At 35.3% G+C, this 12,002-nt stretch overlaps 1 protein-coding gene across 1 annotated transcript in view; it reads left to right on the top strand.

Moving 5' to 3' along the window:
* The window catches only part of DNAJC1 (DnaJ heat shock protein family (Hsp40) member C1), a 113,413-nt gene that overhangs the window by 58,238 nt on the left and 43,173 nt on the right, over positions 1 to 12,002 (top strand). Inside the window, exons 7-8 of the mRNA XM_056337516.1 lie at positions 1,153 to 1,243; positions 10,695 to 10,861. Of these exons, the coding sequence (XP_056193491.1) occupies positions 1,153 to 1,243; positions 10,695 to 10,861 (258 nt within the window). The remainder of the gene's footprint in view (positions 1 to 1,152; positions 1,244 to 10,694; positions 10,862 to 12,002) is intronic.

The following is a 12,002-nucleotide window of genomic DNA, read 5'->3' as shown; positions in this document are numbered from 1 at the left end:
TATTTAAAAAATTTATTAAGATGTCTTATGTAATTTTTAATGAGACGAGGTTTTGATCAAATTTATGATGTTAGTTCAAGTTCTAAAAATATTAAAAAAAAGGTATTTTACAATATGTTCTACATTTAAATCAAAATAACCCTCTATATGTAAAACATGGGACTATTAATGTAATAACAAGAATAAAAATATTTTTGGCTATAAAGTACTAAAATTAAGTTTTTCTAATGCTAGAATTAATTTTTATTTAATACAATAGAATTTCTGCATGCTTGGAAATGGCAAATAATGATTTGTCCATTTTGACTTTCCAGATTCATTGTTTTTGAATGAGTATAGAAATCTCAAACTGGTAAACGAGAGTAAGAAAACTCTCCATATCTCTTCAGCGATCTGGTTGTTCGTATTGGAAAGCTTTCAATGCAAATCTATAATTACTATTTCATCAGATTTTGGAAATGTACTTTATTGTGAGATTTGTGACAGGACTTCTAGTTTTATGTGTAAACTTGCCAAATAGATTTCAGATTAGAACCTAATCTAATCCTTGGAGAAAAAACTTAATATATTCAACACTTTTAATAGCAATGTAGAAGGTGATTTTTTTTTTTTTAAAAAAAAACCAAACAAAAACCACAAAACAAAAAAACCCTAAAAAAACCCCCCACCACCAAATCCCCCCAAAAAACACCAAACCAAGTTAGGTATTTTGGAACATGCAGTAAGTGTTACCATAATAAGTTCACACTAAAATGACTGCTGCCTAGCAATTGCCTTTGTCCCTGCACACACTATTCTAATTTAAAACTTTTCTTTCTTCCTTGAACTTCGAGATTGCTAATGTGAGCAGAGTGGGTACGTGACCTCTTAGAAAGCTGTAGGTAGTGATCAGAAATGTGTTTTCTAACCATTTTGCTTTTCAGGTTCTCATTGATCATCATAGTATACAATATCAATGCTATTACTTTAAACCTTCATTATGCAAAAATTCTACATTCTAAACAAATACTTTCAATACTGAAAATTGTTGTAACTCAGAGAAACGAATATGTGTTAAATTATTTTGCAAGGTTAACTGAGAATTTAAAACAGAGCCATTGCAATAACTTGCTTGTATAAGGATGCTAATGCCATTGCAACATTTTCTTAAAGGATGCCAGACAATTATATATAGAATATAAAGAAACAAAAATGAAGGCGAAAGAAGATGCCCTGGCTAAGGCTGAACTTGAGACACTTCAGAGTGAGTTTTTACCACTGTCTTAATAAAGATGTAATATGATATACCTACTACACAGGATGTATATGAACAAACATTTTTATAATCTTCTAAAATACATGCTTTTTATATATTTCTGTACAGCTGTTAAATAAGCTTTTAATTTTCTGACTAATTATGCAGTAGGCTGTGGGCTTATTCCTATAGAAGCATAAAACTCTATGTTTGATAGTTATTGTAACAAAAGCATACTTGCTAGAAATGTTGCTTTACAGGAGAGGGAGATCTCAAACGTATAGATCTTGGAAGTACACATTTTCAGAAGTGACCTTTTGAATTTTGAACATTCTTGTATTCTTTGTCTGCAAATATTTTTTTTAAATTATGTTTAATAATTCTTTTGTGTATATTGAGTTGACTTTTGTGATAAAAATTGAATGTAATTTGAATTTCCAGAAGCATGGATGCAGACTTTGGAGGTTGATTCATGCTATTGTTGAAATAAAGGCTTTAAAGTCTTTACAGTCTTTTATAAGACCAGAGAATGCAATTAGCATTTCCCTTAATAAAGTATTCAGAATAATTACAGGTGACTTTTCTTTCAATTATTTGCTTTTGACAGTAGTTAAACCTAACCCTCTTCTGAAGACAATTTTAAAAGTTTTTTGTCTGTTTGTATGTGTGTGCTTGCTTTATTTGCTGTACTTAAGTGCATGCTTCTAAGTTCCTTTATTCTGACAAGTGCATCGAGTGTCCTATAATAATTTACTAGCTTTGAGTATGCATAAGCTTTTAGGCACTTAAAATACAGCTGCATTATTTATATTTACAAAATAGCTTAATTTTATAAAATCAGCAAAGAGATCCAGTTTCAGCAATAATTCCCAATTTATCTGTAGCTGAATCTGTTTTGAGAAAATGGATAACATTAGTGGCTCAGTGAGAACCATGGACCCAGGCCAAATCTAGCAAAAGAGTGTGTTTAATGCTTGTTAGGGAGGCCTGCCATTATGTTTGAGATACCTACCACAACATGGGCTCTTGAAAAGGGTCTTGACTTGGGTTATTACAAACTTGTTAAATTGTCAGATAGTAACATATTGCTGTTGTTCAGAATAGCTGGCATATGTTCTTCATTGAAATCTGTGAACTACTGTTTTAAAAAGGACAAGTTTTTGAAAGCAGCAGGGCAAGTGAAAGTATAAAAATATTAAAATTGTAGTGTGCACATTCCTGTGCTTCACTGAAAGACAGTGTGTGAACTTTTCAGTATTTCTCCTCTGCCAGGTGTCATGTAAGAGTCGCTTTTTTTGATTGCCTCCAGTAGAAGTACCCACACGTGAGAGGTGCAGGTTTGGCATGCTTCCCCCCTCCATGTCATCCCTGACCTTTCACAGAAGCACCATCCTGTCCCCTGTCGTGCTGCTGGGTGTGACATTGGAGCGTGACCCTCATGTCTGCCAGGTGACCCAATGTCACTTGTGAGAGCAGGGGCCAGTTGGCATCCTGCCCTCCCTCGGTAGGCTTCCTGGCAGGGAGCAAGCGGAAGGACTGAGAGTCACTACCTGTAATTAGCAGAGTTTGAAATTTGGCACGGAATTAATTTGGTCAGCCATAGCAGTGCTGTTGCTGGGCAGCAGAATGAGCTGTCAGTTACCTTTTTCTAAAAGAAATGACTCTGAGGAGAAGAACAAGTGATGCATCTACGTATCTATAGGCAAAAAGTTACATACTTTTGTACTGAAGCTTGCATGCAAAGCATCTGTTAAATTTGCTTATTTCATTATATTGTTTTGCATTGTCACTTCATAATTAGCATAGAAAGGTTGTAAATCACCAAATGTGCATTTTGGTTTTTTGTTTGCCTCCATTCTTGTTAATTTTAGAGACCATCCATGGAATTCAAGTTCACAATGGCAGTTACATTTACTCAATTAGATAGATGGGTCTCATGCAGATTAGCAATAGCTGTTTTACAGCGCTTGTTTTTTCATGACTTAATTGCTAGTTTACCCCCATGTCTACCTGCTTTTCGCTGAAATGGTGTGGTATTCTGTAGGCAGCTTCAACTAAAAACCAGAAAAGGGTACTGGAGGAGGAAAATATAATTTGCAAAGTAGGAAAGAGAGGACATTACAAAACAGTATTGGGATATGTCATTAAAGTACTATGTTCGGTAAGGAGTATGAAAAAATAATTTCTTGGTAAGTCAATATTATGCCAATTTTGATTTATTTTTCTGGCCCTTTTACAGTGTTTTGTATAATTTCTTAATCCATTCAAAACTGTCATTAGTCCCTTAGTAAAATATAACAACTTTACCTCACAAAAATATAGCAACTTACAGTACAGACCTTATGTTTCTAGGGCATGTGGTTTTGTGTGAATTATGGATAACTGGATGGTTTATGTACAAAAATAGAAATGGTTTGCCTTACATTTTCTGATGCTCTTTCCACATTTAGATACCAGGACAAAAAAATTATTCTAAAATGAAAGTGCTTTAATGAATAAAGTTTCTGTTAACCTCTCACTGTAACATCACACATGTATAATCCCTGCATCAGGGAATGATTCTGTAACAATAGATAGTCCTGTTCCTCATGGCCATGTGATGTAATATACTGAACTGAGCAGTCATTACACTGCAAAGGCTTAGGGATGCATTGTCAGGACAGATGACTACCAGCTTTTAAACTTAAATGGCAAGATTTGAGTAGTTACCAAGACAAATTCTAGAAGTTCTGCTGGTCCTCTTTCAACCACGTGCATTTTCTGGGGGGAAACACATCTATTTTTCTTTCTATATATTTAGCTTTGGTAGTTTATGTTCTCATGTTTGTTTTCCCAGACTTTGAATGTAAAGACTTAAATTTATTTTTAAAATACGCCTTTTCAAAGAAATAGCACCTGCTAGATATTGCAGGTGAACTCTTCACTGGTATCTCAGTTACCAGACATATTTGCATTGTAGATCCAGAATTCTTGCCCTGATGTACAAAGCATCTAGAATAATACATGGCAAGAAGCTATTTTGTTTCTAGTTATAAACCATGTTGAGTAATACTTTGTTCTTTTGGTTTTTTTCCTTGCCCGCATCATTCAAGCTTTAACTGAACTACAAAGTTAGTAGCCCTATAGCTGCATGACTAGCCTTCTTTCTGTATTAGGGCTTTATGATGGTATCTACAGTGGTGTTTCTGTCTCTGTATAGAGCTTTATAGTAAGGCATGTCTTCTTACCTGAATACCTGCTGTGAAACATCCAGAACTGTAGCGAACCCTTTAATACATTTGATCAAGTTTGGTTAGGCTTGATGGTTCTCCCTTTCCAGACAGCTTGGAATACAGCATGCTGCTTGGGTAGCTTTGTGTATTGTTTTATGAAACCTAGAGATAAAAGACATCACTAGATCATTTAGCATGATGTTTATTTCAGACCCTTACAGGCAAAAATCAGTGAAAAATACTGATTCTCATGACTTGTTTGACTTGTACCAGTGATGTACTTCAGCTGTTAGCATCTTATTTAAGATATAATATTGATCAGAAAACCTTGAGATGCCTTCTGTTCTTCATGGCTTGTTCCAACAATTAATTTTATTGTTAGCTATATCTCAATTTCACTATGGATTTCTCTAGCTTTAGCTTTCGGTTGGTTATTATTAGCATTTTTATGTGCTTAAAAAAAAGGTTTTATTTATCTGCAGGTTTTCTTTATGTAAAGTATTTCTTTAGCCCTTAATTTCTGTGGATTTTCTGTACTCAAGTTTTTCAATATAGCTGTAAGTATTGGGCACTGGGTTTGTATATAGTGTTCTAATGTTTGTAATCAGATTATAAAATCACATTTCTTATATTATTACTGTTTTGTTTACAGAATCACAGATTACTGTAGTTCTCATTATTCTGATCACTTGTCTACCATAACTGCAGGCTTGTACATCAAAGGTTCCCTGCGTACAGTCTCTCATAGGTGCAGACATGACATAAGGTCCTTAATTGTGTAATTTTCAAAAATGCTTTTGATTTGATTGGTCCCACACTACCAGCCAGTCCATGTTCTGACTACTTCCTACACTTTTCACTGTAAATCACTGTGACCAAATTTATGTAGTGAAGCACTATGCTGAAGGCAACTTTATGTACTTCCAAATAATTGACAAATATCTTGGATAATTGTGTTGAGTATTAATCCCTGCCAAAACGCAGTGTTAGCATACCTGCTCAGTAATGATTTGGTGACAGGCAGGTTCAGAAAAAAATAATTCATATAATGTGTGCTTTTTGGTTGATGTGGGTGTGAATGTTCTGATCACTTAATCGTTACCTCTGAAGCCTAATTATGGCAAATGAAGTATCGTCTGTTTCACTGATTGTTTTGGCAGGCCTGCTGAAAGGATTTTGAACTTGCAAGCTCATGTGCTTTTCCCAGTTGTTTCAACTAGGCTATATGATGCCTCTCTGTACAAAATTTGCTTCAGATTTTATGGAAAATACTCCACTAACATATATATATATGTGTGTGTGTGTTATGAGGCTCATATGAAAGAGACATTTCATTATATGTTTGTTGATGGCAGATTAGCTCTCAAATACTGGAGGTTTACTTCTAACGCTATCATATTATGGGGATGAGGTATTTTGGAAGAATTGAAAGTTTTGGCAAGGGTAGATACTCAGAAAAAGATGAAAGACATGAAAAACTACAGTTTGTGAGAAGTTTTTTGTAGTTGAGGATACACTTATCACTGAGCATGGTTTTTTGTTAGTTTGCTCAAAGGTCCCAGTACAGCAGATGTATGAATGTATCATGACTTAGAGACAGATATATATAATCCCATTGATTTTATTAATAGTACAGAAATTACATTTTTTTTAAACAGGAATGTTTGCTCATATTTGCATTGATATTGAATAGTTTGTCTTTTTTTTTTTACTGTATTTTCTGTGAATTCTGTGAAGTCTTGTTCATGCTTAAGAGCCTCGCAGAGAGAGGGAGCTCCAGCTTGATGTATCATACTTCCTTGGCAGCAGTTCTGCGCTTGTTTTTTTTTGTTCTTTCTCTATGAAGTGGTTGTTTCTTCTGTGAAAAATTCTCTGAATTCTGTATGTTTACATCAACTAACAGGTAAAATGAATATATACTTTTCTGAAAACTTTTAAAATATGGACCTCATACTTATTATGGAAGAAAACACAGCGGTTTTATTACATGGCACTTCATCCAAAATGCTGATTACTTATCTTCTAAAAATGACAGCTGATATAGGTTAAAGCAAATAACCATTAGCCAGATACTATTAATAATGCCACTGATAAAATTAATGTAATAACAAGGTGGAAGACTAACGAGGAAGGTCAAAGTATGTGATTATGTGCAAGTAATTCATCAAACTTCAAAACCCGGATCATGGTACCATAAAATAGTAAAATGTGTAGCCAGTATGGGAATAGTATTGGAGGCCTTCAGGAACGTGAAGTACTGTACTTTAAGAGAGTTTGCTAATTGTTACCTGCTAAAGTCTAGGCATCCCAGTGATGCATATGTTTATATGCAGTTCAAACATAGGGGACAAATTATATCTCTTTTTTTCTAACTTTAAGTTGTTAAATACACAGTCAAATTTAGTCTTTTGGTAAAGAACTTGATAGTTCTAAAGGTAGAAAATATTCATAGAAAGTTAGTATCTTTGCGGTGGGAAGTCAGTAAATTACAAAACTTCTTCTGCTGCAGAAGAACTAGAACTCTGTAAAAGTCATAAATCATGTAAAGGACCGAGGATTTTACTTTGGAGTGGTAGACATCAAATGGTTTTCATAGTGCTTACAATCTTGGATTATCCATTTACTTTCTGCTGTTGCCTTTTTTTTTTTATTTTATTCAATAAACTAGAAAAGTTACTACACTGGGAACATGATGTATTTTAATTGCCAAATCACAGAAAATAGTACTTGGTGTAAGCTATTCATTTACCCTATTGAGCTTGAAGTCAGCCTCTGGTTTCACCAAGACTGTTTCTCTCCACTGCATTTCGTTTTATGAGCACCAGTAAGTCTGCTCATAATTAAGGTCTGCTGGATATTGGTGCCCACGTAGGGCATAGTGGTCTCATGGGGACGCCGGTGGACAGTGAGTAGGCTGTCGCAGAACTGGGAAGAATGTCTGAAATCTTTTTCTGCATGCTTTATCCTGCATTTCACTTAAAATTTATGCACAACAATGTTAGAACAGTATTTGAGACTGGAGGAGAAAAATGCATTTTAAAAGCCTGTTCTGTTACAGTGGATGGCCACATCATCTAAACCCAGCACCATCAGAATATGACACTAAGTATTAAGGGAACACTTGTGTTTCTAAACTCTGAATCACAGCTGCAGTTGTCGCTACTGTCAGCATGATCAAACACATCCTTGCTTTAGGTTGTGGTGGTGGCAGCAACACCAGCTTCCTGGCTGTCTGTCAAGCCTTAGCAGATGTAGAATTCAGCTGTCTAGGCATCATCTACTGTTTGGAAAACCTGGACCTTACTCTCTTTAGGGGAAAGCACTAGGTCAGGTCGTAAGTGTCTTTTGAGTTGCCAGTTGAATTGCTGGTAATGAAGAGATTACATGAAGGAGAGAGGTCTTCTTCCTGGGTGTCTGCTGTGGACTTCTGTTGTGAGGGTGAAATAGTTTGTGATCTGTTTTGCTTTCTCCATCTTCGCCTGGAAGAGCAACAGTGCTTGGCTGCCTTAAGTTGAGGCTTCACAGTGTACATCATTACCTTGGAACATAACTTCTTAACTTCCTCTACCTAAAATCCTGTATGATGTTACTGTTAAACCACTTTTATGTGCTTTCCTATTCTAAAAAGTGGCTTTGTAAAGTTCTGAGGTAAAACCATTCTCAATGGGTTATTGGGAGTCCGGTGTCAATGGTGCTGTGACTTAAATTCTATTTATTTTTTTTTTAATTCAGTATGTGAGCCATTGTGATATGTAAGGGATGTGCTGAACTCCTACATCTTGTTGAGTATTTGTGGGAGACACAAGGTTTTTTTAGTTCTGGTTGAGTGCCTGTTTGAGGTTGTACTGCCATCTTCTCTAGGTGGGATTATTTTGTTCCTTGGATACTTAGCAAACAGCAGGGTGTCTTTCTGTGTTAGGTCTTCCCCTGTCACTTAAATGCCTGAAGAAAGCCTAGATACTGTCTTTGATACCTCATTTTAAAGTGGGTGCAGTGTCTTCTGGACATACTTTTAGAGAATTAGTTCTAAAACAACAGAAAGAGCCTAGGTGACCAATCTGCAGGCTAGGCTCTCATTGTTTAAATGTTAGTTAGATGCATTCAGGCTTTGACTATTAACATATTTTGAGAGGGAGGATTAGCAAACAGTAGCTGACAGAGTGCAAGATTAAAGGAAAATCCAGCAGTCTTGCTATGTCTGCACTGTTAGTGCATTCCAAGTGAACATATGCAGTGTGCTTGATTGTTTTGCAGGACTGAACTACAGTAGTGGAAATTGTCATTTAAGGTAACGTCCTAGAATATTTTTGCCAGTATATGTGTTTGCAGTAAATAGCTGGTGAAGCCATTGTTACTTATCCATGCAAATCTTAACTCAGACTCTAGAAGCTATTACATAAGGCAGCTTTGGGGAAAAATGAGATAATGATTAATATATGTGAATTGATTATAAATATTACCTTATGAAGCAGACAAAAATAATTTTGCACCAGTATTGTCTTTAGTAACATCGAAACAATGAGAACTGCTGACTAACACTTTGGGGCTTTCTTTTAGTTTTGTTTTTTTGGGGGAGTATATATTATTTGATTGTGTTTACTGGGCATACTTGTAGAAGGATGCTAAAAAAAAATTCCAAATTCAAGTATTCACTTAATATTTCATTTATTGAGACTAATTTGACAATTATAAGCAAAATTAGAGATTTTTCACAAAACCAGGTCTCTGAACAATGTACATTTAAAAGTTTAAAGGATTGTTAGTTATTCTGTTAACTTTCAAGATCTGTATGAATTTCCTGTTCTTGTTGGACTTCTGAAAGGTACTGTGAAACAGTCTTCATTTACTGTTTTCTTAAATATTTGGTTCCTTAGAGTTTGTCAAGTCTATGGAGCCTTGTCACAGTGCTGTTCTTGCATGTATTCTGTTAGGAAAAGGAATTCTGCATCAAGAGTCTGTAGGGAACAGTCCCTCTGTCCTCTATAGGATTTTTTTTTTCAAGAAGGTTTTCATGAAAAACACATTTCTCCTCTGATGCTCAGAAGAGTATTAGGACATGGTTGCAAAGGCAGATAAGCTGATGTAACGACTCGGTGCCGCTGAGAGGTGTCATTCTCCTTTTGTTCATCCACCACCTTTAAATGATTTGGAGGTTGGTTTGTTTTTTTCATTTGAGTGTAAAGGAGTAATTTTCTATTAGATTAGTGAATTGAATTAATTTGCCAAGTGGATGGATGACTGTTGAAGCATAAATAGAAGAGAGAGGAGCACGTACACACTCAGTGGAGAGTGGAAAGGTGGAGGCAGAGTAGAACTTTCCTCTTTTGGCTGCAGCCAGCTGTTAGATCAGCTCTTTCAGTTTAGGAGCATCCAGTTATTTTGCATACAGCATATATTTTTTTAAACAATGAGGAAAAACCAAGAGTCCCCCTTGGCATACCTGAAGTTTCTGGATGCTTTCTGAGTGTTCACACTTCTTTTTCTGATCCTTATCCTCTTGTCTTTCCTAAAGTTCTGGCAATTTTCAGTCAACCTTTTATCTTTCTTTTGAGATCATCATATGTAGCAGATATGTTTTCAGCTACTGGGATTTAGGGTGGTGGTTTGTCCCTCTTTCCTGTCCCTGAAGTTTGCTGCTTCCATTTAATACCATTTGAGTGCCAGAGAGAGCAGAAAATGGTGATCAGTTTGAGCAATGAGGTCCAACATTTAAATCCACCAAAACATGTAAGTGCTAGAACAGAGCTATTTATAGTTGCAGAAATATGAAAACAGAGAAGCTATTTGTTTACTTAAAAGCTTTTACACAGCATGACTGACCATAGAGTAATATCAAATTGTCTAAAACTCACCTTTCTACCTTTGCCAGTTTCTTTGAAGCCACCTGGACTTTCAAAATCTTTTAATAGCTTTTAAATGCTTTCGCCTATACTAATCTTAATTGCAAATTGGTGTAGCAGTAGTAAGAAATAACTGTGATTTGGTGGGGCTTCTCATTTGGCCGTTAAAGGCATAGCTCAGATAGAAGAGGGGCTAAGTTGGTGCATTGCTGTTTGCTTTTCATAAATAAAATTATTATGCAAAACTCTGAATTCTCTTTTTAACAAAGAAATTGAAGCCTCTTTCTCAGTGGAAATTTTTCTCAGTGGAAATAGCATTAAGAGTTGAGGAGCTAAGCCTGCTTCTGAATGATACTTCTCTGCAGTATTGGTAGCATTACTTTTTTTTTTTTTTTTACTTCCATATAGAGGAGAAGAAGCCTAAAGTCAAGAAACCAAAATCAGAATTCCCTGTATACACAGTTCTGGAGTCACGTACCTATATACCATCGTATGATCATGGAGCTTCAATTGAAGAGATTGAGGAACAGATGGATGATTGGTTGGGAGGCAGGAACAGAACACAGAAAAAGAAGGTAAGTTCAAAATCTTTTCATGTTGTTACATATTTTAAATGCTGATTCATTTGCTTGCTGCTTAAGAAAAATGTAATATTGTATGTATACCACCACAATATTCATATACCATTGAAGTCCAGAGAAGTATTGTCAGGCAGAGGCATAATGGGAAAGATTATATTGATGTTCAATGTAATTTGTGTAATGATACTTGAAGGGTTGTTATAGTAGGATGTCATTGATTAAAAAATATGAAAGCCCTCTATGGTTTTTAATATAAATACTGTTCTTGTTCACTAGAAATTAGTAGGACATCATGCTGTCAAGTTATATGAGGCTTGGTTGTTTCTCTTTAATTGCAGTTAATATCATTTTGCTTGCAAGAATAGATTCTCTATTTAAAAAAGGAAAAAAACACGAAAAAGAAAGAAGAAACCTTCACTTTTTAATATCCAGGTGTAGTATCTTTTGATTATGGAACTGTTTATGTACTTTGTGCATTTCATCTGACTTATGGAAAAGTCCTAACAATTCTACTTAGGCCTATTGTTAAGGTACTTTCTACTTAGAGGTAAGGGTTCTTGGTGACAGTTAGTGTACTTACCTTCTGCTAAATTTTACTAAGACATACTGGCTTGAAAAGGTATAGTTTCATCTTGAAACTGTTTGATTCCTCTGTGCTTCAGATTTGCTTACTCCTTAATTGTTTTCAGGCTTGTGAAAAAATCCCTCACATTTTTAGCCAGAATTGATTTTTTTTTTCTAAAATAACTTGAATTTTGCATAACCTGTTTAATTATCTACCACTGTTGGATTCCTAAGCTTCATGACTTCCCACTTGTCACTTTTCTCTTGCTGTATCTTTTGTCTTTCTGTATTATTTAGTGCATCTGTGTTCTGTTTACTTTTACATTTCTGTAGCAAATCCATTCTGCAAATATTCTTAGCTTTTAATTTCTGTGTAAGGGATTGATTGACACTGAATCCTTGAACACTGGAGCATATTTTCACGCCCTTAAAGAAAGTAAGAACTTGGGTCCTTAATTCTGTAGGTGAGTTATGTGCGAGTAAAGAGCGTCTATACAGTCATTGCTTTGTTTAGCTTGAGAGGTGTCTGTGCATTGGTTTCCTGTTAGTTAGATCCTGTGAACCAGCTTTG

This window comes from Falco biarmicus, chromosome 4, assembly GCF_023638135.1.
Source record: "Falco biarmicus isolate bFalBia1 chromosome 4, bFalBia1.pri, whole genome shotgun sequence".
Taxonomy (NCBI): domain Eukaryota; kingdom Metazoa; phylum Chordata; class Aves; order Falconiformes; family Falconidae; genus Falco; species Falco biarmicus.
The sequence above is the reverse complement of the archived record's forward strand: the minus strand, read 5'-3'. Positions and strand labels throughout refer to the sequence as shown.